At 43.8% G+C, this 27,761-nt stretch overlaps 1 protein-coding gene across 4 annotated transcripts in view; it reads left to right on the forward strand.

The window, feature by feature from the left end:
* Positions 1–27,761, forward strand: part of LOC122548856 (protein spire homolog 1-like) — a 203,617-nt gene that overhangs the window by 90,089 nt on the left and 85,767 nt on the right. For all 4 annotated transcript variants that reach the window (XM_043687728.1, XM_043687729.1, XM_043687730.1 and 1 more), the window contains exons 3-4: positions 11,720–11,950; positions 26,582–26,707. In XM_043687728.1, the coding sequence (XP_043543663.1) occupies positions 11,720–11,950; positions 26,582–26,707 (357 nt within the window). The remainder of the gene's footprint in view (positions 1–11,719; positions 11,951–26,581; positions 26,708–27,761) is intronic.

Consider the following 27,761-nt stretch of genomic DNA (forward strand, 5'->3'; position numbering starts at 1 on the left):
GCCCTGTTCCCTGGATGCTGCCTGACCTGCTGTGCTGTTCCAGCAATAAAGTTTCAACTTTGATCTCCAGCATCTGCAGACCTCACTTTCTCCTCGAAGATCCTTACCAAAATAAAGAATCATAGTAATAATGTGATGTTGCTTCTTTTCAAACCTTTGACTGTAATATGATTACTGTTAGATAAGTGCTACCTTGGTGTGAAATTATTATTTTAATGTTACTTATTACAGCTTTACAAATTTTACTACAAAGATCTCCCACTACTAGAAAAATATGTTATAACATGCAATATTTCACCAAGGCCAGCTTGCAGCTGTTGCTCAGTAAAGGCCACCACACAAAAAGACTTAAATTCATATAGCACCTGGTGTAACCACAAACATTGAAAAAAACACTTTATGGCTAATTAAGTACTTCTGAAATGTAGTTTCTGTTGTAATTTGGCAAATGCAGTAGCCATTTTGCACGCTATAATCTTCCACAAATAGCAATGGAATAATAACCAAATAATCCATTTTGGGTTGAGAGATAAGTATTGTCCAGGACATCAGAAATAACTCTTCTTTGAAATGGTGCCATGGGCAGGAAATGTGGGACCTTGATCTAATGTCTGTGTGAAAGGTGGGATCTTTAACAGTACCGCACTCCCTTATTATTGCACAGGAGTATCAATGTTGAGGTATTTGGACCAGGACTTGAATCTACAATGTTCTGACTCGGAGACAAAGGTGCTATCGACTGAGTCATGGCCAAGGTACACTACTAGGTGTCATACTCTCTAAGTTATGTTTGAGCCTTGAATTCACTTATTTCTTTAACTTGATTCATGAATATTATTCGGGCAGGAGACCTGAGCTAGCTTGACGTTGCCCTATTCACATTTACTGTTGAACTTAACACATTTATTGCTTGTCATTCCTGATCTAGCTGATGTAGTAATTTCAGGAATTCCTTCACTTGAAATATCTATCTCAATGATTGTGACCTGAGCTGCTTTTCTCTTATTGCATTTTATATATATAATCCCCCCCACCCCCACACACAGACATGCATACACACACGCAATGTCATATGCACTAAAAGCCTTTCTACACCCTATAGTTTATACTAGGACCTTGACCTCAGCCTGGGCAGCTTGTCCCTTCCTGTCCCAGTATTGGTGGCCATGCCCTGTTAAATGGAATCCCATTTTTCTACACCAATGCCTTATCCTGATCTGATTGGTGCTATGCCAATTGGCATGCTTCTCAGAAATTAACCTGAGACTACCATCTTGATTCCTTACTTTTTAATTTAGTTCCTGGAGGTTTCTCAATAGAATGTAACCATTCTCCCCACTCCTGTCACTTATCCTGGCCATAAATCCCTGTCCCTTTCCAGCATCTTGAATATTTTTACCCAGCTGGGACTTTTAGTCCTGACTGCAAAGGGTGTTATGTCTGTTGTTATTGATTCCCTGCAACATTCCTGTTACATTTACATTTTGAACCTCCGCCACTTTGGAGATATCTCCTCCCTTTGTAGCTGATCTTCCATAATCTTTCACCTTATTTTCATAGGTATTAAGTGCATTATTTATTGAATAGGACCTACGTTTACAGGATGCCTTCTGTCTATCTCCCCTCTGTTCTCCTTATCCTGTTGACTGCCAGCTGCACTCTCCCCATCATTCATCTCTGATTTCCTTTGAATCCTGGATAAAGCGATCCATAAATGCCCTGTTTCCTGATGACTCAAACTCACAATCCAACTCCGGGACTCTGCGTGAATACACAGTTCAGGGAGAGTCTCACTGTCCAGAAGCTCCCACAAATTACAGTCCTGACACTGATCTTGTCCTGAAGAAGGGCTCATGCGCGAAACGTCGATTCTCCTGCTCCTTGGATGCTGCCTGACCTGCTGCGCTTTTCCAACAACACATTTTCAGCTCTGATCTTGTACTGCCATGTCTACCTGCACTTTATTCTTTTTTAATGGGAGGTGGGCAATGCTGTTGCCCATTGCTAACTGCTCTTGAATAAACACGCTAGACTATTTCAGAGATCAGTTAAGAAACAATTGCATTCCTCTGGTTTTGGAAACACATATAGACTGGATCAGGTAAAAGGACATTAATAAACCAGATAGATTTTTAATGACAATCGGTGACAGTGTCATGGTCGCTGCTATAATTCCAGGTGATGATTATTGAATTTACATTCCACCAACTACCGTGGTGATGTTTGAACCCACATCCCCAGAACAATGAGCCTATGGATGACTTTTTCAGTGACTGTGCCACAATGCCAACACCTCCCATTTGTTACTGGCAATCTAATTCTAACTATTTTACAGAATTATTTTCTTTATTTATACATGGAGAGTTCTTGACACTGATCCAGCTCCCTCAGAGCCAGCTCTCAGAGTGAACAGGATGTCTGACACTGCAATTCTTTTCTTTGTTTTAACTTTTTAAATTTTTTTTCTCCCCCACACACACTACCGGCTAACTGCAGTAGTGCTTATTTTTTCCCCAGCACCCATGGTGTGTGTGTGCAGATGTGTATTTTTTTTTCCCCAGCACCCATGGTGTGTATGTGTGTGTGTGTGTGTGCAGGTGTGAGACACAGTGAGAGACACAAAGTGCACCAATCTTTATTCAATTTCCACCACCAGGAAGATAGGAAAACACTTGGGTGGCCAGTGACAAACACTGCCCTTTACATCAAAGGGCAGTGCTGTGTGATCAAAACAGTGAAGGGGAGGGTAGGGACTAAATCAAAATAGAGTTGGAGGGAGAAATGATGCACTCCACTCCCTGCGGCGCCCACCTCTCCCTGAACAACTCCAGGGTGTTGGTCGACGCCGCGTGCTCCTTCTCCAAGGACACCCGGGCTCTAACGTAACCGCGGAAGAGGGGCAGGCAGTCGGCCCTAACGACCCCCTCCACGGCCCGCTGCCTGGACCTGTTGATGGCCAGTTTGGCCAGGCCCAGGAGCAGACCCACGAGGAGGTCTTCAGACCTGCCCTCCTTCCTCCGTACCGGGTGCCCAAAGATCAGGAGCGTGGGACTGAAGTGCAGCCAGAAACAGAGGAGAAGGTTTTTCAGAAAATCCAAAAGGGAGTGCAAACGCCCACACCCAATATATTATGTGATATTTCTATTTTTTTTTTTTTTTCTTTTTATTCAATTTCCACCACCAGGAATATAGGAAAACACCCGGGTGGCCAGTGACAAGCACTGCCCTTCTCATCAAGGGACAGTGCTGTGTGATCAAAACAGTGAAGGGGAGGGTAGGGACTAAATTAAAATAGAGTTGGAGGGAGAAATGATGCACTCCACTCCCCGCGGCACCTACCTCTCCCTGAACAACTCCAGGGTGTTGGTCGACGCCGCGTGCTCCTTCTCCAAGGACACCCGGGCTCTAGCGTAACCGCGGAAGAGGGGCAGGCAGTCGGCCCTAACGACCCTCTCCACGGCCCGCTGCCTGGACCTGTTGATGGCCAGTTTGGCCAGGCCCAGGAGCAGACCCACGAGGAGGTCTTCAGACCTGCCCTCCTTCCTCCGTACCGGGTGCCCAAAGATCAGGAGCGTGGGACTGAAGTGCAACCAAAAGCAGAGGAAGAGGTTTTTAAGAAAATCAAAAAGGGAGTGCAAACGCCCACACCCAATATATACATGGTCCACGGACCCCACAGTGCCACAGAACAAGCAGTTGGGCTGGGAGTCCATGAACCACCATAATCTGCGATTGCAGGGGACCACTGCATGCAGCACCCTCCACCCCAGATCCCCGAGAGAAAGGGGGAGGACTCCCGCATAGAGAGCCCTCCACTGGGGAGCCCCATCGCACGGTGGCAAATGGGCACGCCAAGGCGTGTCCGGATGGTGGATGAGGGAGAAGAGGTGGACGGTGTGCAGCAGCAGTCCATACAGGGCCCGCCTTTTTACTCCTGAAAGAGAGCAAAATTAAATTTCCGGAGGCGGCTCAGGTTGTGGGGCACAGGCTCCCGCGGGAAGTACGGGACCTTGGGGCCAATGTGAAATTCCGTCCGGGCTGGGGTGAGCACGGATGGGATCCCACCGCACACCTGAGCGTACTCCAACTGGTGCACTACGTCGGGTCCGAGCACCGCCGTTTTAAGGCTTTGGATGGCGGTGGCCACATACCGGACGTCTACCGCTGCCCTGCTCGCTATGTCCTGTGGAAGGGTCCAGCCCAGGCCTCCGGCACCCAGCACGTCCCCAACCCTGGTAACCCTCGTCGCCACGGCCCTCCCCTCCGACAGCCACTCAAACCCGCGAGTACGGAGGTGCGGATTCCTGAGCAACGGCTCCCTGATGACAGCCGCTACTCCTGCCGGAGGGTAAGCGCGGCGCGATTCGACCATGTTCCAGACGTGATCAGGTCCTGGTAAAAGACAAGCAGCGTCTTGAGGGTGACCTCCAAACCGTCATGGTCGACGAACAGGAGCTGCGAGTCGTAGTTGAGGTTACGCACCTGGCGAAAAAAATATGTCGCCAGGGCGCACCACCTAGGAGGAGGCTCGACGTAAAGGTATCGCTGCAAGGTCTGAAGGCGGAATGCCGCGACCTGGGTGCGGACGCACACCAGCGACCGACCGCCCTCCTCAATAGGGAGACTCAGAACCTGCGCAGCGACCCAGTGCATCTTTTTGTCCCAGAAGAAGTCGACCAACGTTCTCTGGATGTCAGCGACAAAGCCAGGAGGAAGGACCAAAGTGACCAGCCGGTGCCACAGCATGGCGGCCACCAGCTGGTTTATGACCAGCACTCGACTCCTGTAAGATAGCACTCGGAGCAGTCCTGTCCAGTGGCCTAGGCGAGCCAAGACTTTGGCCTCCAGCTCCTGCCAGTTGGCTGGCCAGGATTCCTCAGCCGGGCTGAGGTAGACCCCCAGGTAGAGGAGATGGGTGGTACTCCAGCTGAACCCCCGTAACTCCTCCGGCAGAGAGTCCACCCACCATGGACCGACCAGTAGTCTGGAACATTTGGCCCAGTTGATTCAGGTGGAAGACGCTGCCGAGTACACGCCTGGCACTCGTGCATCCTCCCCAGGTCAGCCGGGTCGGTGAAAGTGAGGAGCACGTCGTCGGCGTAGGCCGAGAGGACCACCCCCATGCCCGCGCTGTGCAGAACCAACCCCGACAACCTCCTCCGCAAGAGGCGCAGGAAAGGCTCCACGCACAGGGAATACAGCTGGCCGGACAGGGGACAGCCTTGACGCACTCCTCTCCCGAAGCGAAGGGGCGCCGTCAGGGACCCGTTAACTTTAACCAGACACTTTGCGGTGGCGTACAAAAGTCGGATCCGGGCGACGAACTGCATCCTGAACCAGAATGCCACACAGAGTCCCGAACAGGTACTCATGATCGACCCTGTCGAACGCCTTCTCCTGGTCGAGAGACAGGAAGGCGCTCGGCAGACCAGCCCATCGACAGAAATGGATCAGGTCCCGGACAGGTGGACGTTATCGTGTATCCTTCGGCCTGGGACCGTGTAGGACTGGTCTGGGTGAATCATGTGGGCCAGCACGGAGGCCAGGCAAGAAGACAACACCCTGGCGAAGATTTTGTAGTCCGTGCTGAGGAGGGAGACCGGACGCCAGTTCTTCAAAGAACAAAGGTCCCCCTTCTTTGGCAGCAGGACGATGACCGCCCTGCGCCAAGAAAGGGGCAGCTATCTGGCATTTAGACACTTCCTCAGGACTTGTGCGTAGTCGCTCCCCAGGATGTCCTGAAGCACTCCACAGTCAGCCCGTCCAGCCCCGGGGATTTGCCCCTCGAGAGCTGGTCAGCTCCTCTAAGGTGACGGGAGCGTCGAGCCTTCCGGCGTCCTCCAGGCCGAGCTGCGGCAGGTCCTCCCACAGAACTCTGTGAGCATCCTCGCTGGACGGATCCGGAGAGAACAGAGCCGTGTAATAGCTCCGATACAGAATTATTAAAGATCTTGATTTGATGCAGTGGATGAATTTAGCTTAATTCTCAGCTTTTTGGAATTAATTTATCCCATTTTTAATTTACTTGTTGAAGTGAAATTTTACTAATTTTCTTGTTATTTTATCCTCTTAAATCAAATTATTTGCTTTGATTTTACATCCATATGTTATTTATCCATGGCTGCCCCAGGTTCAAATTGCCTCATCCTCCATCTGTTCCTAATTTTTTAATTCATTCATCAGATGTTGATGTCATTGGCAGCATTTATTGTCTGTCCCTAGTTGTCCTGGAGAAAGTGGTGGTCAGCTGCTTTGTTATAGGGTCATAGAGATGTACAGCAAGGAAACAGATCCTTCAGCCCATGCCGACCAGATAGCCTAAATAAATCTAGTCCCATTTGCTGGCAGCTGGCCCATAGCTGTCTATACCTTTTTAAATGCTGTAATTGTACCAGCTTCCACCATTTCCTCTGGCAGCTCATTCCAAGCATGCACCATCCTCTGCATGAAAAAGTTGCTCCTTAGGTCCCTATATCTCAAACCCTCCAAGCCTGGCTGAACCCCTAACAAATGCTACTACCATTTGCTGTAGTAGACCTGCAGTGCTGTTAGCCATATAAACACAGTGGCTACAAGAGCAGGTCGGAATCCTGTAGTGAGCAAATCATCTCCTGACTCCCCAAAACGTGTCCACCATCTACAAGGTAGAAGTCAGGAGTGTGATGGAATATTCCCCACTTGCCTGGGTGAGTGCAGTTCCAACAACACTCAAGAAGCTTCACACCATCCAGGACAAAGCAACCTGCTTTGTTTGGCACCAAATCAACAAATATTCACTCCCTCCACCATTCATTCTCAGGAGCAACAGTGTATACCATCTATAGATGCAGAAAAGCTGCTTTGACAGTATCTTCCAAACTCATGAGCACTTCCATCTTGGATGAGCACTTGAAATATCATAACATTCAAGGCTATGGGCCAAATGCTGACAGTGAGACTAGTGTAGATTTACAGTAGATTTTGGTCAATGCAGACTCGATAGGCTGAAGGGCCTCTTACGTACAATTTGATTTTATGATCTAGAAGGACAAGGACAAGGGAAGCAGATTCATGGGAAGACCATCACCTGCATGTTCCTCTCCAAACCACTCACTATCCTGACTTGGAAATACATTGTTGCCCCTTCAATGTCACTGGGTCAAAATCTTAAAACTCCCTTTCTAAGGGCATTGTGGGTCTACCGACAGCACACGGACTGCAGTGGTTCAAGAAGGCAGCTCACCACCAACTTCTCAAGAGCAATTAGGGATGAGCAACCAACAATGCCCACTTCCAAGGAGAGAATAATACAGGTTTCTTTTCTGATCAGTGGTAACCCGAGGAGTAGATAGTGGAAGATTCAGTGATGATAACGCCATTGAGTTCCAAGGGGCACAGGTGAGACTGTCTCTTATTGGAGATGGATGTTGTCCGGCAATCGTGTGGCACAAATGTTATTTGCCACTTGGCAGCTCAAACCTGGATGTTGTCCAGGTCTTGCTGGATTTGAACATGGATTGCTTCAATATCTGAGGAGACGTGACTGATGCTGAGTCTTGTCCAAACATGCCCACTTCTTACCTTATGATGGAGGAAAGGTCATTGAAGAAGCAGCTCTCACTCTCTCTGAATTATCCCTTTCTGTGTTTAGTAAGTCACTTTGAGCTTGATTTGTCAATTCTCCCCATGTACAAGACCACTTGCTGAGGCTCCTCTTTGTACGTAATGCCAGAAGGACACAGCAGTGTAACCTGCTAGTGTGGAACCTCTCCATTTCGTGTGAACCTTGCTTGAAATATGTAACACCTTTCATTGTGTAATTGGTTAAAAAACAGCAAATTAGTGACATTAGTGATATTATTGGCAAAGCTACTCATGAATTTGAAACTTGTTGATTATAGTAGCCAAGCACATTCAAATCAACCCGAATAATCCAAAATACACAATCACCCTAGCTTCATCACAAAGGCAATGGAACTGCTGAAGGTTTAATGCATCATTTAATGGTCTTCAAATGCCTTTCTGCTTCTTGTGTTTTCTATAAAATAGAATTGAGGGGAGGGCTTGTCTTACAACAGACAGTAAATTCATGATCACAGGGTACTGATTAAAATTGGATTTTGCTGTTCAAAATGCCAATAAAATGCTGCAAACGTTTTTATAACTCAATAAAATAATGTCTGACGTCACAATTTTAACAGCCTTTTGAGTCGAGTACAATTAGACCAAGTTGGATAAATTTAGTTAAAAAGCATTCCAACAATAGCAGCAGCACCACCCCCTGCAAGCTTCCCTCCAAGCCATACATCATCCTGTGTTGGAACTATATTGCCGTTCTTTCACTGCCACTGGGTCAAAGTCCTGTTTAACCTTAACAACTCTGGCAGTTCAAGAAAACAGCTCGCCACTACCTTCTCCAGGTCAATTAGAGATGGGCATTAAATGTCAGCAATGATCACTTCCAGATAATAATTAAATTGGTACCTGGGCCATATATATATATATATATACATGAAAATATTCTGCATTTGTCTACCCAGTTTATATTCCACTGGTGCGAGTTTGGGCTCTTCACCTCCACTAATCTTTGTTCTCATGAATCTTCACTCTGAGTGTAAGGTGGATGTTGTATGATGAATCATCATCACATTGCGTAAACTCTCTAGACTATTGGTCACCACGAGGTAAGTTTGTTGTCACCATCCCCCTCTTGTGTAAATTTCAATCAATCTGTTTGGACATGTCATATATATCTGTGGGGCAGGTGAGACCTGAACTTTTACCTTCATCGCCTAGAAACAGGGACACTTTCATAACACCGTAACAGTCCTCTAAGTTCCTCCTTTTAGTTTAGGATCTTCGGGGCCTTCTTGTGTGGTAGATTTGGCAGTCTAAAAGGAAGAAGCTCTTTTCTAAAACAACATGTAATTTATTTCTAGATAGCAGACAGGTACAAGATACATTGGTATGATAGACATTGTTTACAAAGACTTTGTGGACTTTGCTTCAAGGTTCTGCCTAGGTCCATATGACATTATCATATCATGCAGTGATTAATACTCTCCTTAGCGTTAACTCTTTCAGAGTTTAACATCTTTCTCTCCAGTCTCGAAGCTGTATTGCAGCTAATTTTGAGTTTCTACCAGACCTATAAGATGCAAGAACACACACCTCGTTGTTTGGAGACCAGGCTGTTTAGCACCTTTAACATTACTGCACTCTCCAGTCGATTGTTGATAACACTCGACATGGCAAAAGTGAGGACTGCAGATGCTGGAAATCAGAGTCTAAATTAGAGTGGTGCTGGAAAAGCACAGCAGATCAGGCAGCATCTGAGGAGCAGGAAAATCAACGTTTCAGGGAAAAGCCCTTCACGCGACATGGCCCCGTACATAATGTTGAAATTCAGAGGCAAATCTCCAGTACCTCCAAAGTGTGCTTGTCTGAGGGCAGCCATCCAAGTAATATCTATTCACCCCGCTAGGATAAGCAGCTTGAATGACCTTCCCCAATGCTACCAGCTCTGTCTGGATCATTGATCTCCTGTTTTTGCTTCTGGTCACATGTTAAACCAGGCTCTGCCTGCTCTCTCTCATGAACAAACATTATTTTGAAGAAATGTAGGAGAGTTATCACCAATATCCTGGCAAAAATGTACCTCTCAACAGCACCACTTGAAATCCAAATATCTGGTCATTGTTTTGTTGCTGTTTCTGGAATCATGCTGTGCATAAATTGCTTAATTACATCAGTGACTACGCGTTAAAAAGTGCTTCGTTGGTTGCCAATCACTCTTGGAGATATCCATAAGTCCTTTATAAATGCTAGCCTTTTCATACTAGAAAGCACTTGTAATTTATACAGGAATAAATATTCACCACTCCCATTGCAATTCTTCTACACAACCTATTCAGTATATTAATATAGTTCTAGGATTTGACTGTAGGCTGTCTGACAGCCTCGTGTTATGTGTAGTTCTGTTTCATTTAGTCTGGTAAACGGTGTGGGGAAACTGGTATTTATTCTGTCTAAATGAATCCTTTAGAATGCAATAATTCTGAAATTCAATGAAAACAGCAGAGTCTGTAATGTAACATGATTTTCACTTTACTTCCCCATCATCCTTCAATCTATTTTATCCACTGCCCCTTCAGGGACACTCTGAAAGGCTGGCTTTAAAACAACATTAAAATCCTCCCCAAACTGCTGCCTGAATGGCTTGGTGCTTGGCATCTCTGCTGACCTCCAGCAACATACAACCTGGAAAGCAGACCCTTTAGTCCAACTTGTCCATGCCGAACATAACCCCAAACCAAACTAATCCCACCTGCTTGCTCCTAGCCCATATCCCTCCAGACCTTTCCTATTCATGGACTTATCCAAATGTGTTTTAAAAGTTGTAATTGTGCCCACATCCCACTAACTACTCAGGAAGCTCATTCCACGCACAAACCACTCTCTGTGTAAAAAAGAAAAATGCCCCTCATTTTTAAAAAATCTCTCGTGTCTCAACTTAAAAATGTATCCCGTAGTCTTGAAATCCCCCACCCTAGGGAAAAGACAACTATCATTAACTGTATCTGTCAGAAGAGATCCCATCATTTGCTGAAGTGGGATACCCAGCACTAGAGTCCCATGTCAAAGGTGCTTAGGAAGAACATCTGAGGAGTAGATGTAGGCAGCTAGTGACTGGAGACCACAGACATAAACCTGTGCAAACAGTCTCTGGTGTCAGTGGAAATAGGGTGTAAAGGGAAGAATCTGGGCATGATCGGAGTTGGAGGGGACGGCGATCATTCTGTTTTCAGCTTGCGATTGTGAACAGTCAATAGAATTTGAACATAACTGCAGATGTTTGAGGGCTATCCAGTGAGAAGTTTGTAGTTGTCACCTTGAACCGTTGTAGCCTGTCTGGTGTAGGTATACACACAGCTTTGTTTGGGAGAAAATGCCAGCATTTTGACTCAGTGCTATATTTCCAAGTCAGGAGGGTGTGTGGCTTGGAGGCGAGCTTGCATATGGTGGTGTTCCCATTTATCTGCTGTCCTTCTCGATGGTAATCATCTTGGGTTTGGAGGGCATCATCAAGAGAGTGAATTGGTGCAGTGAATCTTGTAGATAGTGCACACTACTGCATTAATGGTAGGGAGAGTGAACAAACATAAGGCTGGAAGACAGAAGTGATTAAATACTAGGCAGACAATATGACTTGCTGGTTTCATAAAGACTCCTCCAAACACTTTTTGAGTCAGAGTCTGTGGCCAGAAAGTCTAAATTGGTCAAACTATGAAGTCATCTTTCAAAGACCAGATATATATTCCCTTGAGTATAGAAGATAAAGGAGTGAGTTAATTCAGGTGATTGAAATAATTAAATGAGTTGATAAGTTAGATGAAGGGAAAGCATTTCCTCTGATGGGGCTAGGAGGTGTGACCTACAAGTTAGAGCAATACCCAAAAGTACCACACGCAGAATAGTGGAAATATGGAACTGTCTGCACATAAAGCAGGAGGCTGAGGGTCAGTTGAAAATATCAGAACTCGGTTGATAGATCTTTGTTGCTCATTCACATTAAGGAACACAGAACCAAAGCAGGTAGATGAAGTTTATGTATAGTTCAGCCAACTGATTTGAATTTTGGAACAGTCTCGAAGGCATGAATGGCCTAACATTTGTTCTAGAGTTTTCAAATGTTTGCTTGTCATCTTAATAAAATTGCTTTTTGGTGTCATCCATACAGGTGATTGAATCTGTGGGAATTCTTGTTTACAAAGCCCTGGACTGGGGCCTGAAGGACAATGAAGAACGGGAGCTCAGCCCTCCATTAGAACAGTTGATTGGTCAAATGACGAATATTATGGATGAGGCACTGAAGACTGAAGGAAACCTGGATGAAGGATATGATGCTCAGGATGAAGAGGAAGAGCAAAAAGAGATTACCGTCATAAGAAATTTTAAACATGTAATGATGGTGAGTCCTCGTTTTATTTTAAGTAATCATAGCCTGTATGATGTGGATCATTTTCTTGAAAAACAGCTCTCATTTATGGGATATTCATATTTTTAAAACTCTAATCCTATTTGCAATCTGGAAAAATCTATTGCTCACTATTTAAATAGTTAAGATTCATGTTGACCCTATGATTGGTTAGAGTAAAAGAAACAAGTGAAATTTGTTCCAAAAATATTCTGAGAGAATGACATAGAATTTAGAATACAGAAACATCTGGCTCAACTGATTGATACAACTGTTCATGTTATATATGAACTTCCTCCTACCATAGGTCAGCAAACTCTATCAATGTAACCCTCTCTTCATTTCACCCTCATGTATTCCTGATTCCCACTGAATGCATCTGTGCTAGTTGTTCTTGGTGATAGCAAGTTCCACATTCTTACTGCACTCTGGGTAAAAGAGTTTATCATACATTCCTGCTTTTTGTTTCCATCATTAGTTTGTATTTACAGCGTTTAGTTTTGGTACTTCCCCCACGTTTCCAAGATTAAGAGAAAAGACATCTGGAAGAAAGATTATTAGCAAACTCAGCAAACATTGTTACTCCCTGGCATTAAAGAATAAAGTCGTTTTGGTTTAGCTTGTATGGTCATTGGCAAATATACTTCTCAAAGGATTGGGAAATGGACAAGACAAAGGTTTTGCTGAGGGTCAGGTAGCCAATATAATTAAAGACCCTTCCTATCCCAGTTGTACCCAAAAAGAGTACAAACCTCTTCCGTTGGGCTGAAGATACAGAGGCTTGAACACACGCACCAACAGATTCAAGAACAGCTTCTTCCCCGCTGTTATCAGACGGCTGAATGGACCTCTCCAATTTTAAATGTAAAGGTGATCTCACTTATTGTATACTTTCTCTACAGCCATAACATTATATTCTTCACTCTGTTCTATTGCCCTAATGCACTTTATACGGTATGATCAGCCTGTGATGTATGTAAAATAAAATATTTCACTGTACCTAGGTACATGTGACAATGGTAAACCAAATCAAACAAAAAAGCATGGTCGGGGGAGAGAAGTATTTGAGCAGGTCGCTGTTGAAAACTAAACCTAATCCTCAATGAAACACTGAGGTATTCTGCCAATTAAAGTGCAAATACACGCTGGATCATCCTGGATATGTTTCCCAGACTTCATCCTTTTTTCTGTTCAATATATTTGATATTAGCAAGTAGGACTAGTGTAGTTTGGGAACATGGTCGGTATAGACTAGTTGGAGGGAAGGGCCTGTTTCCACGCCGAATGACTCTATGACTCTAGCTACATCTCTAAATGGTGCAGTGTGTAGTATCCCAGCCTCTGAGTAATCAACGCTGAGTTTGAATCCCACTCTAGGATGGTTAAGGAAGGTGTGTTTATAACTTGGCTATTAACCTGCAAATCCTACCAGCACACACCAACGGGAGGCAGTAAGAATGGGGAAGGTTCCATATCAGTCTTGTGATGGAAATTATGCTAGTGTCTGTAATGTCACAATCCATACTTCTAGTATTATATATATATAAAAGCGAATGTTGCTACAGTAACTGGGGACCCCCTGAAAGCATTGTAATACACCAGCACCACATCTGCACATTATTACACAGTTGATTCTGATAAGCTAACTCCCAATAAACTAATAAAAACAAAATTCTGAAGAAGAGTTATATTGGACTTGAACATTGACTCTGTTTCTCTGTTCATAGGTGCTGCCAGATCTGCTGAGTTTTCTCCTGCATTCACTATGTCTGTTCCCAATGAATTAATACTTTACAGATTTCCTGATTGTTCAAAGTGTCATTCTAATCTGTGTGTATCAAACCATCTGTCTGTGTTTTAGTTTCTCAGCACACTGAATGCCGTCAATGGGTAGTGTTATATAAATGATAGCCTAGTGTATCGATGAGTTTTTATACTGATTCATATGCAGCGTGGCTGATTTGATGAAGTGGGGATTGGTTCCAGCTGCAGCACAAGCAGACTGCATAAACTGCTGTTATTTCATTGACAGGTTAATTGCAAGAATCGTACAGCTGCAATTTTCAGAAGCTATTTTTGTCACACCCTTAGAGATAAATTAGACGGTATTCTTTTCAAACGTATAGCAAAGCACGTTAATTAATAAACAGTGTGCAATAATTTTATTCAATCTCATGCATATTCGTGTAAGAGAAAGTGTTCTCCTTTTGTCCATCTGACGTCAGGAAGGTTTGGGGTGGTGAAGGGTGGGTAATTTGGGTGGAAAGACGAAATTAGCGAGAATCCAGTTCATGGGTTGATTGGGAAGAAAGAGAAGAAACACCTTATATTTATATAGCACCCTTCACAACCTCAGCGACCACCCCAGCACACTTTATTGTGAACAGAGATGAAGTGGAATCATTGCCAAAGTGTAGGAACCAGGTGAATTAATGTGGAAGCATCATGGTCCCACAAATGGCGATGGGATAATTAACCAAATAATCGGATTTATTTTGATGACGTTATTTGTGGAATAAATATGTGGCAGGCGAAATCAATTGCTTTTCTTCAAAATAGTGCAATGTGATCTTTTTCTGTCCATCTGAGAGAGGACCTCAGTTTAATATCTCCTCTGAAAGGTGGTGCTTTTAACAGCAATCCCTCCTTACTGCCCTAAAGGGTGTGCCTGGGATAAATGCAGGAGGGTCTGAAGTGGAATAATCAGAATGGAATTCCTGAAGGTGATTGAAAATGTGACCGATCAGTTGGACAAAGGGATTGCAGTAGTCCTGGATGTTGACGTTAAGGATGGAAATGAAATAACAGGGATGGGTTGGCTGATGAAACGGAAGCGAAGGGTTTAAATGGATACTGACAGCTTCGTCCACCCCATCCTGAGCTATCACAAGATTCCCAACTCCATTTTACGCCCCTCACTGTCTGTAGTAAGGCTTCCATCCCTGTAAAGAAAGAGACTCTTCACCCCCACCCAAGAACTGATGCCCAATGACTAAAAGCTGCTCAGTCCCAGCAGTGCTACCAAGGGGACTGGCTATTTCTGGAACTGTAGCTCTCCTTGACCATCTACTGTGGAGGAGATACTGGTGTGAAGACAATTCAGCTTGGTCTTGCTGGGACCAATCAGGCAGGTCTTGGCAAGATGTCAGGGAAACACAGTGATGTCAGGGCAGGGAGATTCTTTACCTGAGGATGGCTCTTTCAGCTTGTGGGGTGGGGTTGGGGGGGTGGGGGAGGGTGGAGGTGAGTAATCAGTCCTCCATGTGTCCTAGAATGCCCAATCAGGATGGCCTCCCTGAGCCTGGGGGCAGGGGGTACACCGAGTGACCTTCCACTTGACAAAGTGCCCACTCACTTAATTGCCTGAATTGGTAAGAGATGGCAGGGTCTGAGGGAGGGACAAGAGGCTGACACCTGTATTTATTGGGGTGACTGAATAAAGGAGGGTTTTTGATGTTAATTATTCAGAGGATGTGGTCAGCACTTGGAAGCCCTAGTTGAGAAGATTTTGATAAGCTGCCTTCTTGACCCCCCACCACCCCCTCCACCCCCCCAGGGAGAGTTGGTGAACTGAGTTTTTTGTTGGACCATTTTAGCCTTCCCTAAAAAGCATTACTGACTCAGATGGGTTTTTTACGACAAGCGTAGTTACATGGCCACCACTGCTGATGCTACCTTTTTAACTCCAGGTTTATGTAATTAACTGAATTCAGTCTTCTGTTTTCCAGTTATAATTCAAAGACAAATCCACCATGGTGTTAGGGATAAGACCCAGTGATAGATACTCCTGCAATCCCTTCCATCTTTATTTATTAGATTCCAGAAATATAATCCAGATCAAAGAATTGCTGAAAAATACCACTTCTGACTTCTACAGTCTTATAGTAGCTCATTTTTGAGGGAATACTTTCTCAGAGATTAGAAGCCGATACATGACTAGCCTTTAATGCTCAACGTTTGTTGTTTTTTTTAACCATTTTATTTTCTAATCAGCCTGTTCAGGGTTGTTATGGTGGGACTTCAACCCAGGCCTCCTGGCTCAGATGTAGAGACACTACCACTACATCACTAGAGCCTCCGTGCTCAATGGTTGTAGCTGGACTATGCTGATCATAGAAATTATTTTTAAGATCTTCAGAATGAGGAGTGAGGGTAGCCATATGACCCCCTGAGCCTTCTCTGTTAATCATGACTCGATCTGGTCAGTTAATATTATGACTGATCTGATCTTGGATTCAACTCCACTTTCCAATTTGCTCCCTTTCAACCCTCAGGTAGCCTGTGATTGAAGACTTTCTCTCTCTCAGCATCAATATAACTCCACAGCTATGTGGAAGAGAACCTCTGGTGGAAGCAAATCCTGATTTCCATCCTAGATGGGAGCCCCCTTATTCTGAAATCATACTTCCTCATTCTAGACCCTTCCCACTGTATACAGAGGAAACATTTTCTCAACATCTATCCTCAGAATTTTGTTTGTTTCAAAATAAAATCACTTCTCATTTTTTCTAAACTCCAGCGAATGTAGACCCAATCTGCTCAGTTTTTCCTCATGAGATATTAAGGGATTACGGGAGATCTAATTAGCATAAATTAACAAAGCTGTGTAAGAAATGGAGTGCAGATTTTAAAAACCTTGGGAATTGCTGTAGTGTATGGCTGCAGCTGGTGAAATGCCTTTTTCTCATTCCAGAAGATTACATTTGTCTGAATCCTTCCAGGCAGTAACCATTCTATACAGCTCAAAAAATCTCTCCCACTGTTCCCCAACTATGAATGAGATAAAATAAACAATATCCGCACACATTGAGCAAATCAGATGATCTAGCTTGTTCTTGCTGCAGTCTCCTTGTTACTGTCGTTATTGAACTGTGCAGAGCAATCCCAGTATTCTTGGCACCTTCATGTTTCCATCACTCTTCCTGACATGTGACTGACAGTTGAATTTTACTGATAAAATGCAAACTGCTGGAAGTGCACAGCAGGCCAAAGCAGCTTTTGTGGACAGAAACCGAGTGAACGGCTGAAATCTAACACCCACCATGTGGCAGGTTTGGATGCAGTTGAGGGGGAAACAATAAAATGGACTGGAGTATGAGATGTGGGGACCTCATCACCTTACTGTCCCAGGACGTACTTTATTCCACATTGCCACGGACAGCCCTTCCACTTGCTACCAGTTGAGGCTTTTAGAGAACTAAGGGCCACTTAAAGACCTGATGGTATTAATGCAGTGCAGGTGGGTCATGTTAAGTGGGAAGCACCAAACTGTGTGAGCCCCTGCGATATCGCCCATTGTTAAGTTCTCAGTACCTGGACAAGGGTTGCCCCATTCCGAAACTGGGAAGGCTGATTGAGACCTGACCACTGTCCTTGCTGCCAGCCCTCGTCTTCTGTTAACCTCAATCCTCAGCCACTACCTGTTTTCCCTCTCCCCCGCTGTTACTGACTGTGGCCTACCTCCCTCAGTGACTCTGGGCCCTCTGGTTGGTATGTTACAGTAAACAGCCACCACCTCCCCAGTAGCACAGCAGAGAAAGCACAGTCAGTAGGTGGGATTTCTGTCCCCATGGGCTCCTTGATCCTGGGGAAACACCCATTACTGAGCAGTTAATCCCCTGCTTGGCACTGACTGTAGTGGGCCTTCTTCAAATTAGGCATTGTAGGATTCTCATTAGTGCTATCAGCCACATTAAATATTCAGCATTTCAGCTTGGTGGTCACTCAGCCTTCAGCCTTTGGTGTGGTCCCAGATGGTCACTGCTGGCACCTTGTGCTATTTACCCCTGCCAGTGTGTGGGTATGGTAATAGATAAAGGTTTTGCACTGCCAGCAGCCCTCCTCTGCCTTTACATTATCTTTGTCCTGGGGCTAGCTAGTGATTAGTTGTAGAGGATACCCAACCTTGAGAACTACAGAAGAAGCCCTGTTCTTAGATAATAAGAGCATTCGTTGCATGTTTCCACTAAGAACACTACATTTGTCTGGTATAATTGCTTGGATGTTCAGGAGCTGGTATCAATACATCTATTCCCTCCAAAAGGTGGAATGAAACTCATCTCCACCCATAGATTTTGTGAGAGAGCAATAGAATGGGTGGAGCCAATGTAACATGAGCATTAACCCCTTCAGAACCACTACCTTTTACCAAATCCCCAATCTGCAAATTCACATTTGCTAATTCATGAAAGAGTTAAAAAGATAATGAAAATATTCCGGTGTGATTTTTACTGTCCCTATTGTTCTCCTCCCCTTGCTGGCAGCTGTGACTTGGAGATTAATTTTTAATTCCTAGATATCCCTGTTTGCCAGGTTGTTACAGTGTGAAATTCGGAAGGCCAATGTCTGATTTATTAGTTAACGACCTGTGTGGCTGACACACTTCCTTTTCAATTATTGGAGTCCATTTTGAAACTTCAGTATATAATGTTTAATTTACTGTTAGCCTGATATAGCCAACTGTCTGCACAGTATTTGAAATAGAGAAATTTAAAGTGCATTTGTATACCTTACCAGGTTTTTCACATGAGCGCAGTTGAAGTCTTTCTTGATAGGCCTCAATAGAAACATCTACTCCCATCAATCTCTGCATGTTGTCTATGGTTTTCTACCGGTGGGAACAAATGACCGAGAAAACTAAAGGTCACAATCACAGTTGGGGGAAGGGTGTGTGGCAGTCTGGTTACTACAGCAACTCTGCAGTTTTCGTGTAATGAGGAAAGACGCTAAAATCCCTTTATTAAATTCATTTACATAGAAAACATGCAGGAGTCATTACATGTTTTTAATCAAACCCTGCATTGTTTTGTTTGTTACTGGAGATTTTCTAGCATTAGATTGAGAACTGGATTTTGCATAGATTTTGCAGTTGGTGAATACTTGATTATATTGAGAATTAAACAACCATTTTATATTTCATGTTGAGAACAGTATAGCTGTGATTTACTGTTTGTGTAGTGCAAATCTCAAAGTGTGAGAAGCAAGAGTATTTTGGAGCAAAGGGTCCTCTCACCTCCGAGGTAAACAAAATTATGTATACGCCGTTAATCTGGGCTGTGATGTGTAAAATGTCAGTCTGTGAGAAGATTTGTAGCTCGGGTGCTCGTTGTTGTGGTTCTGTTCGCTGAGCTGGGAATTTGTGTTGCAGACATATCGTCCCCTGTCTAGGTGACATCCTCAGTGCTTGGGAGCCTCCTGTGAAGCGCTTCTGTGATCTTTCCTCCAGCATTTATAGTGGTTTGTCTCTGCCGCTTCTGGTTGTCAGTTCCAGCTGTCCGCTGCAGTGGTCGGTATATTGGGTCCAGGTCAATGTGCATCTCTGGACTCACAGCAGAAGCGGTAATGCAAAGATTAGAACAAACAGTCTTACCGCAAATTCAACCCAAAATCTGGGTCAGATATGTGGATGACACCTTTGTAATCATTTGGCTGATAATTTGGAATATTATTGCAGCAATACATATTATATAAACAGACACACGAGGAATCTTAATTATTGAACTTATTCAAGTCATTAAGTTATCTTCTGTCTTCCCATTTCCACAGTGTTATTGAAGAGAAGTTTGTTTTGTTCACAGAATCACATTTTTTAAACTGAAAATTCAGAAAAATTACAACTTGTGAGCATTGATACACATGTAGATGTGTTTTATGACTAAATCTCAAGCAATTTTACAGCATCCGTGGAGTGAGAGATCATTTCATTCTTCAATTACACTTAAAACAGAATAAAACATGAGAAACATAGGACAGAGATGACTTAAAGTTTTACCACTGGTGTTATCAAAGAGAGTTCTAAAAAATGTCAGACATAGAACCAAATATTTCAGGTGACCTATGGCTGGTGGAGACACTCAGATGACAAGCAACATGAATTCGACTGGGACAACACTACAATTATAGGACAAGCCAAATAGAGAACAGCCAGGGAATTCCTAGAGGCATGGCATTCATCTACAGATTCAATCAATAAGCACATCGACCTGGACCCAATATACCGACCACTGCAACGGACAGCTGGAACTGACAACCGGAAGCGGCAGATTCAAACCACTACAAATGCCAGAGGAAACATCACAGAAGCGCTTCACAGGAGGCTCCCAAGCACTGAGGATGTCAACTAGACAGGGGACGAAACGTCTGCAACACAAATTCCCAGCTCAGCGAACAGAACAGTAAAATGTCAGTTTTAATCTGATTTGAGAGTGTGTTGCTGGAAAAGCACAGCAGGTCAGGCATTCCTGATGAAGGGCTCTGGCCCGAAATGTTGATTTTCCTGCTCCTCAAATGCTGCCTGACCTGCTGTGCTTTTCCAGCAACAGACTCTCAACTCTGATCTCCAGCATCTGCAGACCTTAATGTCTCCTAGTTTTAATCTGATCTTATGTCGGTGCCAGAATACTCATATTGGATATTTACCAGTTGTATGTTTGGCTTATATGCAGTTTGGCTTGGCATTGGGGATTTCAAAAGGTCATTGGGTGGTATGATCGTGGGAGATCATCAGGTCATGGGAAGTTAAAAGGATTGTTTTGGAAAACATAGGCTAAGGTGGGCTAGATGGCCTGTCACATCTGACGGTTTGAAATAATTTGACATCCCAGCAACTGTTCTCAATCACTGCTGCTGTGACAATCCTATTTGTTGGACTGTTGCCAAGTTCGGCTGAAGATCTTCACTCTTGGTAAGGCTGAAAGGAACACAGAAGCTATAACCACATGGAGTGAGTGAGGCAAATAGCAGAGAAACCATTAATGGGGTTTGAGGTGGGAGGTGGGGGATTCGGGGAGCCCACATCAGGAGTGCGACAGAATACTTGCCACTTTTCTGAACATTTGCAGCTCCTAACACACTCAGGAAACCTGACAGCTTCCAGGACAAAATAAGCCTTTTGAATTATTCCCTATCCACTATCTCAAATATCCACCACTGGCATATACCATCTACAAGATGCAGCAATTTGCCAAGATTCCTTCGACAGCACCATCCAAACCTATGGACTGTACCACTAAAAAGGACAAGGGCGGCAGATACATGGGAATAAGAGTTGCACGTTGCCTCCAAATTGCACTTGTCCCAACTTAATCTGTTTCTGTCCTTCGCTGTTGCTAAATCGACGCCCTTCTGCACAGCACTGTGGGTGTCGCCACACCTCAAGGACAGTAGTGTTTCAACACCACCTTCTCAAGGGCATAAAAATGAGCAACAAAAAAATTAAGAGGATGGAGAAATAAATAGACTGAAGTGTTGCTAGGATTGGATGAAGTAAGGATTGGAATTGGCTCATGCAGAGCAATTAAAATCAGGAATGCTGAAGAGACCAGGATTAAAGGAATACTGAAATCTCTGAAGGCTGTGGGCTGGAAAAGATTGCAGAAATTGGGAGGGACTAGGATGTGAAGGGATTTGAAAACAAAGATTAAAATGTTAACGTATTTGTGCCTAACACAATGTTGTAATTGAAGTAAAGAGAATGTTCTGCCTACCACACAAATGAATAATGTGGTATATCAACTTCATTGTCAGTGTGGATGCCATGTAAAAAGGCAATGCATCTCCAAGGCCTATTGGATCATATCGAACAGCACAATTGTTTAGCTGTTTGCAAGAAACAAGTTACTGACCAGAACAAACCAGCCCACACAAGCAAAAACATGTAACACAGTGTCAATACTTGATGTGATCACATAATCGGACAGTATTTGCTGGAAGATCCTGAGTTTGAATTACGTTGACAACCAATTTAGAATTGACAGTTGGTTTGCAGAGTGGTATACCTACAGGTACTGGAACCCACTTGTTCTGATGCACAGATTGGTTCTCTTTGCAGACAGAAACTCAACAGAAAAACTCACAGCCATTTGCTGTTCATTTCTCAGGGCAATACCTTGACCAATCAGTATCGACCTGTCTGCTTTAAAATCTAAACAAAGCCTGTCGATCATCAACAGTTGGTGCAACAATGCCAACAATGCTATCAATCAGAGCTCACTTGCCAACCAATCAGCTCTGTCTTCTTGTACTGTGTAGTTGTTGATTTCCCTCTTAAACTAATTAAACTTCCTTGCAAGAATGAGAAATTTTACTTCTGAGGATAAATTAAAGAAGTTTGGATTGTTCACCTTGGAGAGAAGAAGGCTGAGATGGGATTTGATAGAGGTTTTCAAAACCATGAGCGGGATTGGAAGCGTGTATGGGGAGAAGCTGTTCCTGCACATAAAAGAGAAAAGAACGAGAGGGCATAGATCTAAAATGATTTGAAAGTAAAGCAAAGGTGATATGAGAGCATCTTTATCGCATGGTGAGTAGTTGAGGTATGAATGCACTGCCAGGAAATGTGATGGATGCAGATTCAATTGAAGCACCGCGGAGGACATTGATGGTTATTACCTGCCAAGTACAAGATGAGGTAGAACAGAACTAGTCCTGTGTACCTGGGTATGTAAGAGCAATGATGGGTACTTTCGGAGCACTTCATTAAGCTTGTCTGGGGATTTGGAGTGGTATCTTATTGTGCCCAGATTGGCACGAGATAGTAGAACCTGTGCAGGCACAATCAGTTGAATGGCCTCATTGTACACTGTAAGGGACTGTGTGCCCCATCTGTAAGGGTGCCTTGGTCACAGCTAATTTGGCTGGAGGCTGATGAAGGGAGGACAGACCTGAGGGCTGTGTTTGAGGTTGATTGAGTGTTGAAGAGTTGTCCCTCTCTCTCGCTGCCATGCTTGTATGAGGTCATTGAAGCATTCAGATTCCTAGTGTTAAGGAACTGCCTTTAAAGGTCTCGGAGATCACTCTCTCCCTGCCCTGCTGTTCATAGGAGAATGGTCTATGCTGTGTTCAGGTGGATCATGACAATGACTCAGACATGTTATGGTTTATGGTACCCTGTCCCACACAACCAGGTGTCATTGACTAATGTGTCAGTATTGACACAGTCAGTAGCTTTCTTGCCTGAGTCAGAAGGTTGTACTCTTGGACAAATCCAGACCTAAGCTCTAGTGCAGTGCTAAGGAAATACTTGCATTGTGAGGATGTTGAATTACAAATGAGACCTTAACAAATGTTAGCTGTGACATGAAAACATTTTGAAAGAGGGTGCAGCAGTTCTCCCTGGTGTTGGATTAATGTCCATCCTTCAACCTGCATCAGTGAAACAGGTTGCCTGACAGTGCAGTCCGTGGGAGCTTGCAATGCACATTTGGCTGCTGTGTCTCCTATATGGAAACAATGATTTGTACTTTTGTACTTTTTGAAAGTACGCCAATGGCTATGAAGCATTTTGTAACTTCCTGAAGTTGTCAAAGAAAGGTGCTAGTTAAATGCAAGACTTACTTTACCAACTGCTTAGCTTTGTATCTGTTTTTGGAGGAAGGTTAATTCTCGGGTTTGTTAGTTTTGAGGTGACACACCTCATACCGAAAGTTTGGAATCAAGCTGTGTCAGACTATCACTGATCTGGTACTGGAAATATAGCACGGGAGTACAGGGCATTTTCAAACATTGGCAGCTGGACTGCAGTGGTAAAGCCAGCTCTATGAACTCTGATCTTTCCTCCCGGTTCCTGCTCCAAATACCCCTGAAAGCCAATACTGTTCCTGGCTGACAAAACACATGAAGTATTCAATAGATCTGTTTCAACGGGGAGAGTGTATTCCACATTCCACTGGGGAAGTGCTGTGATGTCATGGTAATGTTACTGAGCTTACATATTCTGATGACATGGGTTTGAGTCACACTACAGTGTGGTGAGATTCTGAGTCCAAATTTTTTTTAAAAATCTGGACTGAACAATAAAGCTTGTATAATGTTCTTTAGTAACCACTGTAAATGGTTTTCTTTTTTAAAACAATCTGGTTCATTAATGTCTTGCAGGGAAGGAAATCTACCATCCTTACCATCCTTTCCTGGTATGGCCTACATGTGACTCCAGACCCACAGTCATGTGGTTGGCTTTTAACTCCCTCTGTGTAGGGATGAGGAATAAATGCCGGTTTTGCCAACATTGTCCACATCCCTCAACGATTAAAAACAACTTAAGGCAAGAAGAAAGCTCCCTGACTTACTTTGAAGTATTCATTGGGGTTTTCCCACATGTCAGTCACCAGGAGGCACTCCAAATACTGTTTAAAAAAAAAGCTCTTTGGCCTTTTCTTTAGAAGTAAAAGTTTCTGAAATGGGGAAACTCCAATGAACTGGATGGCCAAGACACGTATTCTCCACGTGGCACGGCCGTTTCTTTAAATCAAATAGTTTATCTAATTATGTGACAAGAGATGTAGCCATTTAACAGAATAGTGGGGGGAAAAGAATGTCCTGACCTCAACAGTCTCTCCCCACACTGCACAAAGGCTGATTGTTCAGACTGGCTGGGAAATGCGGAGTGTTCCTGGAAGCTCAGTGGTTGTTTATTTATTATGCTACTGCACTGGCAGCTCTCAAACAGAATCGCTCTGGCTGCATTTCCACTTTGTACATTAATGAGGTGCTGACCCAAGACTGCCTTAAGGGCTTGAAATGGTGCTTTGTGTATATGTTGTACCCCTCCCCGTGCCGTTTTAATTTATACATTGCTGCCTCATTGCTGCACCAGAGCTAGAGCATGCGGCAATTTGTCTGCATGAGAAGCAAAACAACTCAATCATACATTTTGACAAGGCAGAAATGAACGAAATTCTGCCTCTGGCTTTACCATCAATCCTCCAGGTCTGAAGCGGTGATTTTACAATGATTTTATTAGTTTTACAACATCAGTTAGAGCTACAAAAATGAATTGCCAAACAATTGCTGCAATTTACCTACCATTTAAACGCCTCCTACCTTATAGGACAGTAACATCAGATTCAGACACTGCAGAGAAGAAATTAGTAAGGAGTACATAAAATGCAATGTTGACTCTTGAATATTCCATTCATAGTGACAGAGAGGAGAGCTGGGCTGTGAGATCTGTCTGTCTTGTTTGATTCCCTTGGTGAAATTAGCTTTTGCAGTTGGGTCAATGGAAAGACACCTGGATGGGTACATGAATAGGAGGAGTTTAGAGGGATATGGGCCAAATGCTGGCAAGTGGAACTAGATTAATTCAGGATATCTGGACAAGTTGGACTGAAGGATCTGTTTGTGTGCTGTACAACTCTATAACTCAATGCTGATTAATATTTTTATTTCTGACAAAGAATGCATTTAAAAAGTGTTAAAGTCGCAGTCAGATCAGCCGTGCTCTTAATGAATGGGGATGCGGGCATGATGGAGCCAAGCGGCCTGTTCCTACTCCTAATTCATATGATTGTATCCGATATTTTCCAACCTGCCCTTGGCTCTGCAACCTTCTGTCTGAGAGGCCTGAATGGTTGTCGTGTTCCCAAGCCTCCTACCAACAGCCCTAGCCCAGTTAGTGTCACTCCTGCCTCTGAGTCAGGCTATTGTGACTTGAAGGCCCACATTGGGCTGTCACTATGGGTCAGCTTTCTTAGAGATGCTGTCCTTCAGATGAAATGTTAAACTGAAGCCCATCTTCTCTTTCAGTTTGAGGTAAATGCAATGTCACATTGATTTGAAGTTGAGCTGGGGAGTTCTCCAATAATTAACCCTGCACTAACAACTGAGCACAGACAACCTAGCTCATTCACACACAGCTGCGTGTGTGAGCCTGCTCAGTGCAACCTAGCTGCTGTGTTCTCTCTCCTACTATATTTCAAAAGTACTTCATTGACTGCAAAGCTACTTAGGCTATGTTGAGGATTAGGAAAGCATGATATAAATGCATCTTCTTTTTTGTGTGAGGTTTTCCACTTGGAGCCACTCATGATCAGACTGAGATTAAGTGAGAGATCAAACTGGTGTTGTACCACACTGAGTTACTGTGATTGATATAGTTAGATAGATAGATAGATAGAGATAGATAGATAGATAGATAGATAGATAGATAGATAGATAGATAGATAGATAGATAGATAGAGGACGCTTAGATAGAGTTACTGGGACTGATAGGTTTACTCCTCAGAGAACCAGCATGATCTTGAAGAGACAAGTGTGCCGTAATTACTCCCGTTTTGATGCTCCAATGCTGTGGCTTGTATTTCACAAACAAGAATTATTGTGTCTGACCTGACAATACCTGAGTGTAACTATGCTGGCAGCTATAACAGAATGATTTGCTATACAGTCGGTTGCTGCAGGGAGAATTCCCTGTTGAAGAACTATTCTGAATCTAAATCTTGTCCAACTTCAATGACAACAGGGTCGGCTTTTATTGTCACTGCCTATGTGATAATCCGGCAGAGTGTTTGCAGCTAGGACAATGATGAAAATCTACCCTGGTAACCCCATTCAATCGTAAGCAAGCTAAGTAAGACAGCACTAAACCAGGCTACCGAAACGCAAAAGGCACGGACTTATTCATGACTGACTCAGTGCTCGCATGGTCCAACAAAAGGCTGCAAGGGAGGAAAGCATGAAATGAAATAATTAAGTTTAAAAGAATGGAATCTAACATAAAAGCATAAACATACACATGTGAGTCACTTGTTGACTGAAGTGGGATATTGAGGCTGACAGTTTAGGTTTGCTGTCAGGTTGAGTGGAAAGTAAGCAACTCACCATTTCTTCCTTTTTTCTGTTGGTCAGCTCTGCGCTGCTCACTTGACAACACCGTCGGAAGCTCCAAACCATTACCAGGCCGTGTGCCGGGCTCTGTTTGCTGAATCCATGGAGTTACGCACCTTCTTGGCCAAAATTAAAAGTGCTAAAGAGGTAAGAGGTTACCTAAGGTTAGCCAACATGAGTCAGGATCAGAGACCTCTGGAAACTCCACTTCTGCATTTCGGGTACTGCTACTTTTTTTTAATAGAATCCCCAGGAGATAGGCTGTGTCACCCTTGCACAGGGTCCAGGATGTTTGACAAGGAATGGCTTAAGGACAGGCAGAGATCACACGTTGAAGACTTAGAGAGTGGGAGTGACTATTTCAAAATTATGCCAAACAGTTATGATCATAAAACATCAGAACAGAGGTCGGCCATTTGGCCTGTCAAGTCTACTCAGTAATTCAATAAGATCATAGCTGTTCTGATTATACTCAACTCCACTTTTCTGCCATATCCCCATATAGCTCCCCCCAGCCTCACTGTTCTCTATGAGTCCATTGCAAGAGTTGGCCACCAGCCAACACACATTGAAGAGAGCATGTGACCTCTGCCCTCAGTGGAAGAAGGTCCAGCCTTTGAGAGTCCCAGTGGTGCCAGAACTCCATAGTGGGCACTTACGGAACTGTAGGCCACCCACATCCAACTTCAATGGGTCCCAGAGAGAGACAAGTGGGAGGCCTTGGTGGGTAAGTGAGCAGGAGGGTTGGATTTGGAGGCCAGCTGACAAGGAACAAAGGAAGCTTAGTGGGTTAGGACAGCCTTTTCTTTCTATCTTTACAAAGAAAATTCAATTGGCCATTAATATTTTTTATAAGAAGAGTTCTGATCTCTGCATTATGTATTGTAGGGAATGGAACAGATTGTCTGACCAGGTATGGGTTGCTGTGAGTTTTGTTTTGGAAATCTTTAAAGATAGATCAAGTTTCTTCTATGCAGAATTCAAGAGATTAAAAATGGCTTGCAAATGGAGTGGTCAATGGCACTACAGTCATCCATAAACTGTAGATGTTTTTGGTGGTCACTTTAGTTTTGGCATGAGGGTGACTGAAGTTAAAATTTTTCTACCTAGAAGGTATTTAATACTGACACCAGAGGTATTTGTGTCTGTGATGTTTGTTTTTGTTTCTGCTTTAGTTATGTCAGCATCACAGATTGATAGC

The sequence above is a fragment of the Chiloscyllium plagiosum genome, chromosome 4 (assembly GCF_004010195.1).
Source record: "Chiloscyllium plagiosum isolate BGI_BamShark_2017 chromosome 4, ASM401019v2, whole genome shotgun sequence".
NCBI classification, from domain to species: domain Eukaryota; kingdom Metazoa; phylum Chordata; class Chondrichthyes; order Orectolobiformes; family Hemiscylliidae; genus Chiloscyllium; species Chiloscyllium plagiosum.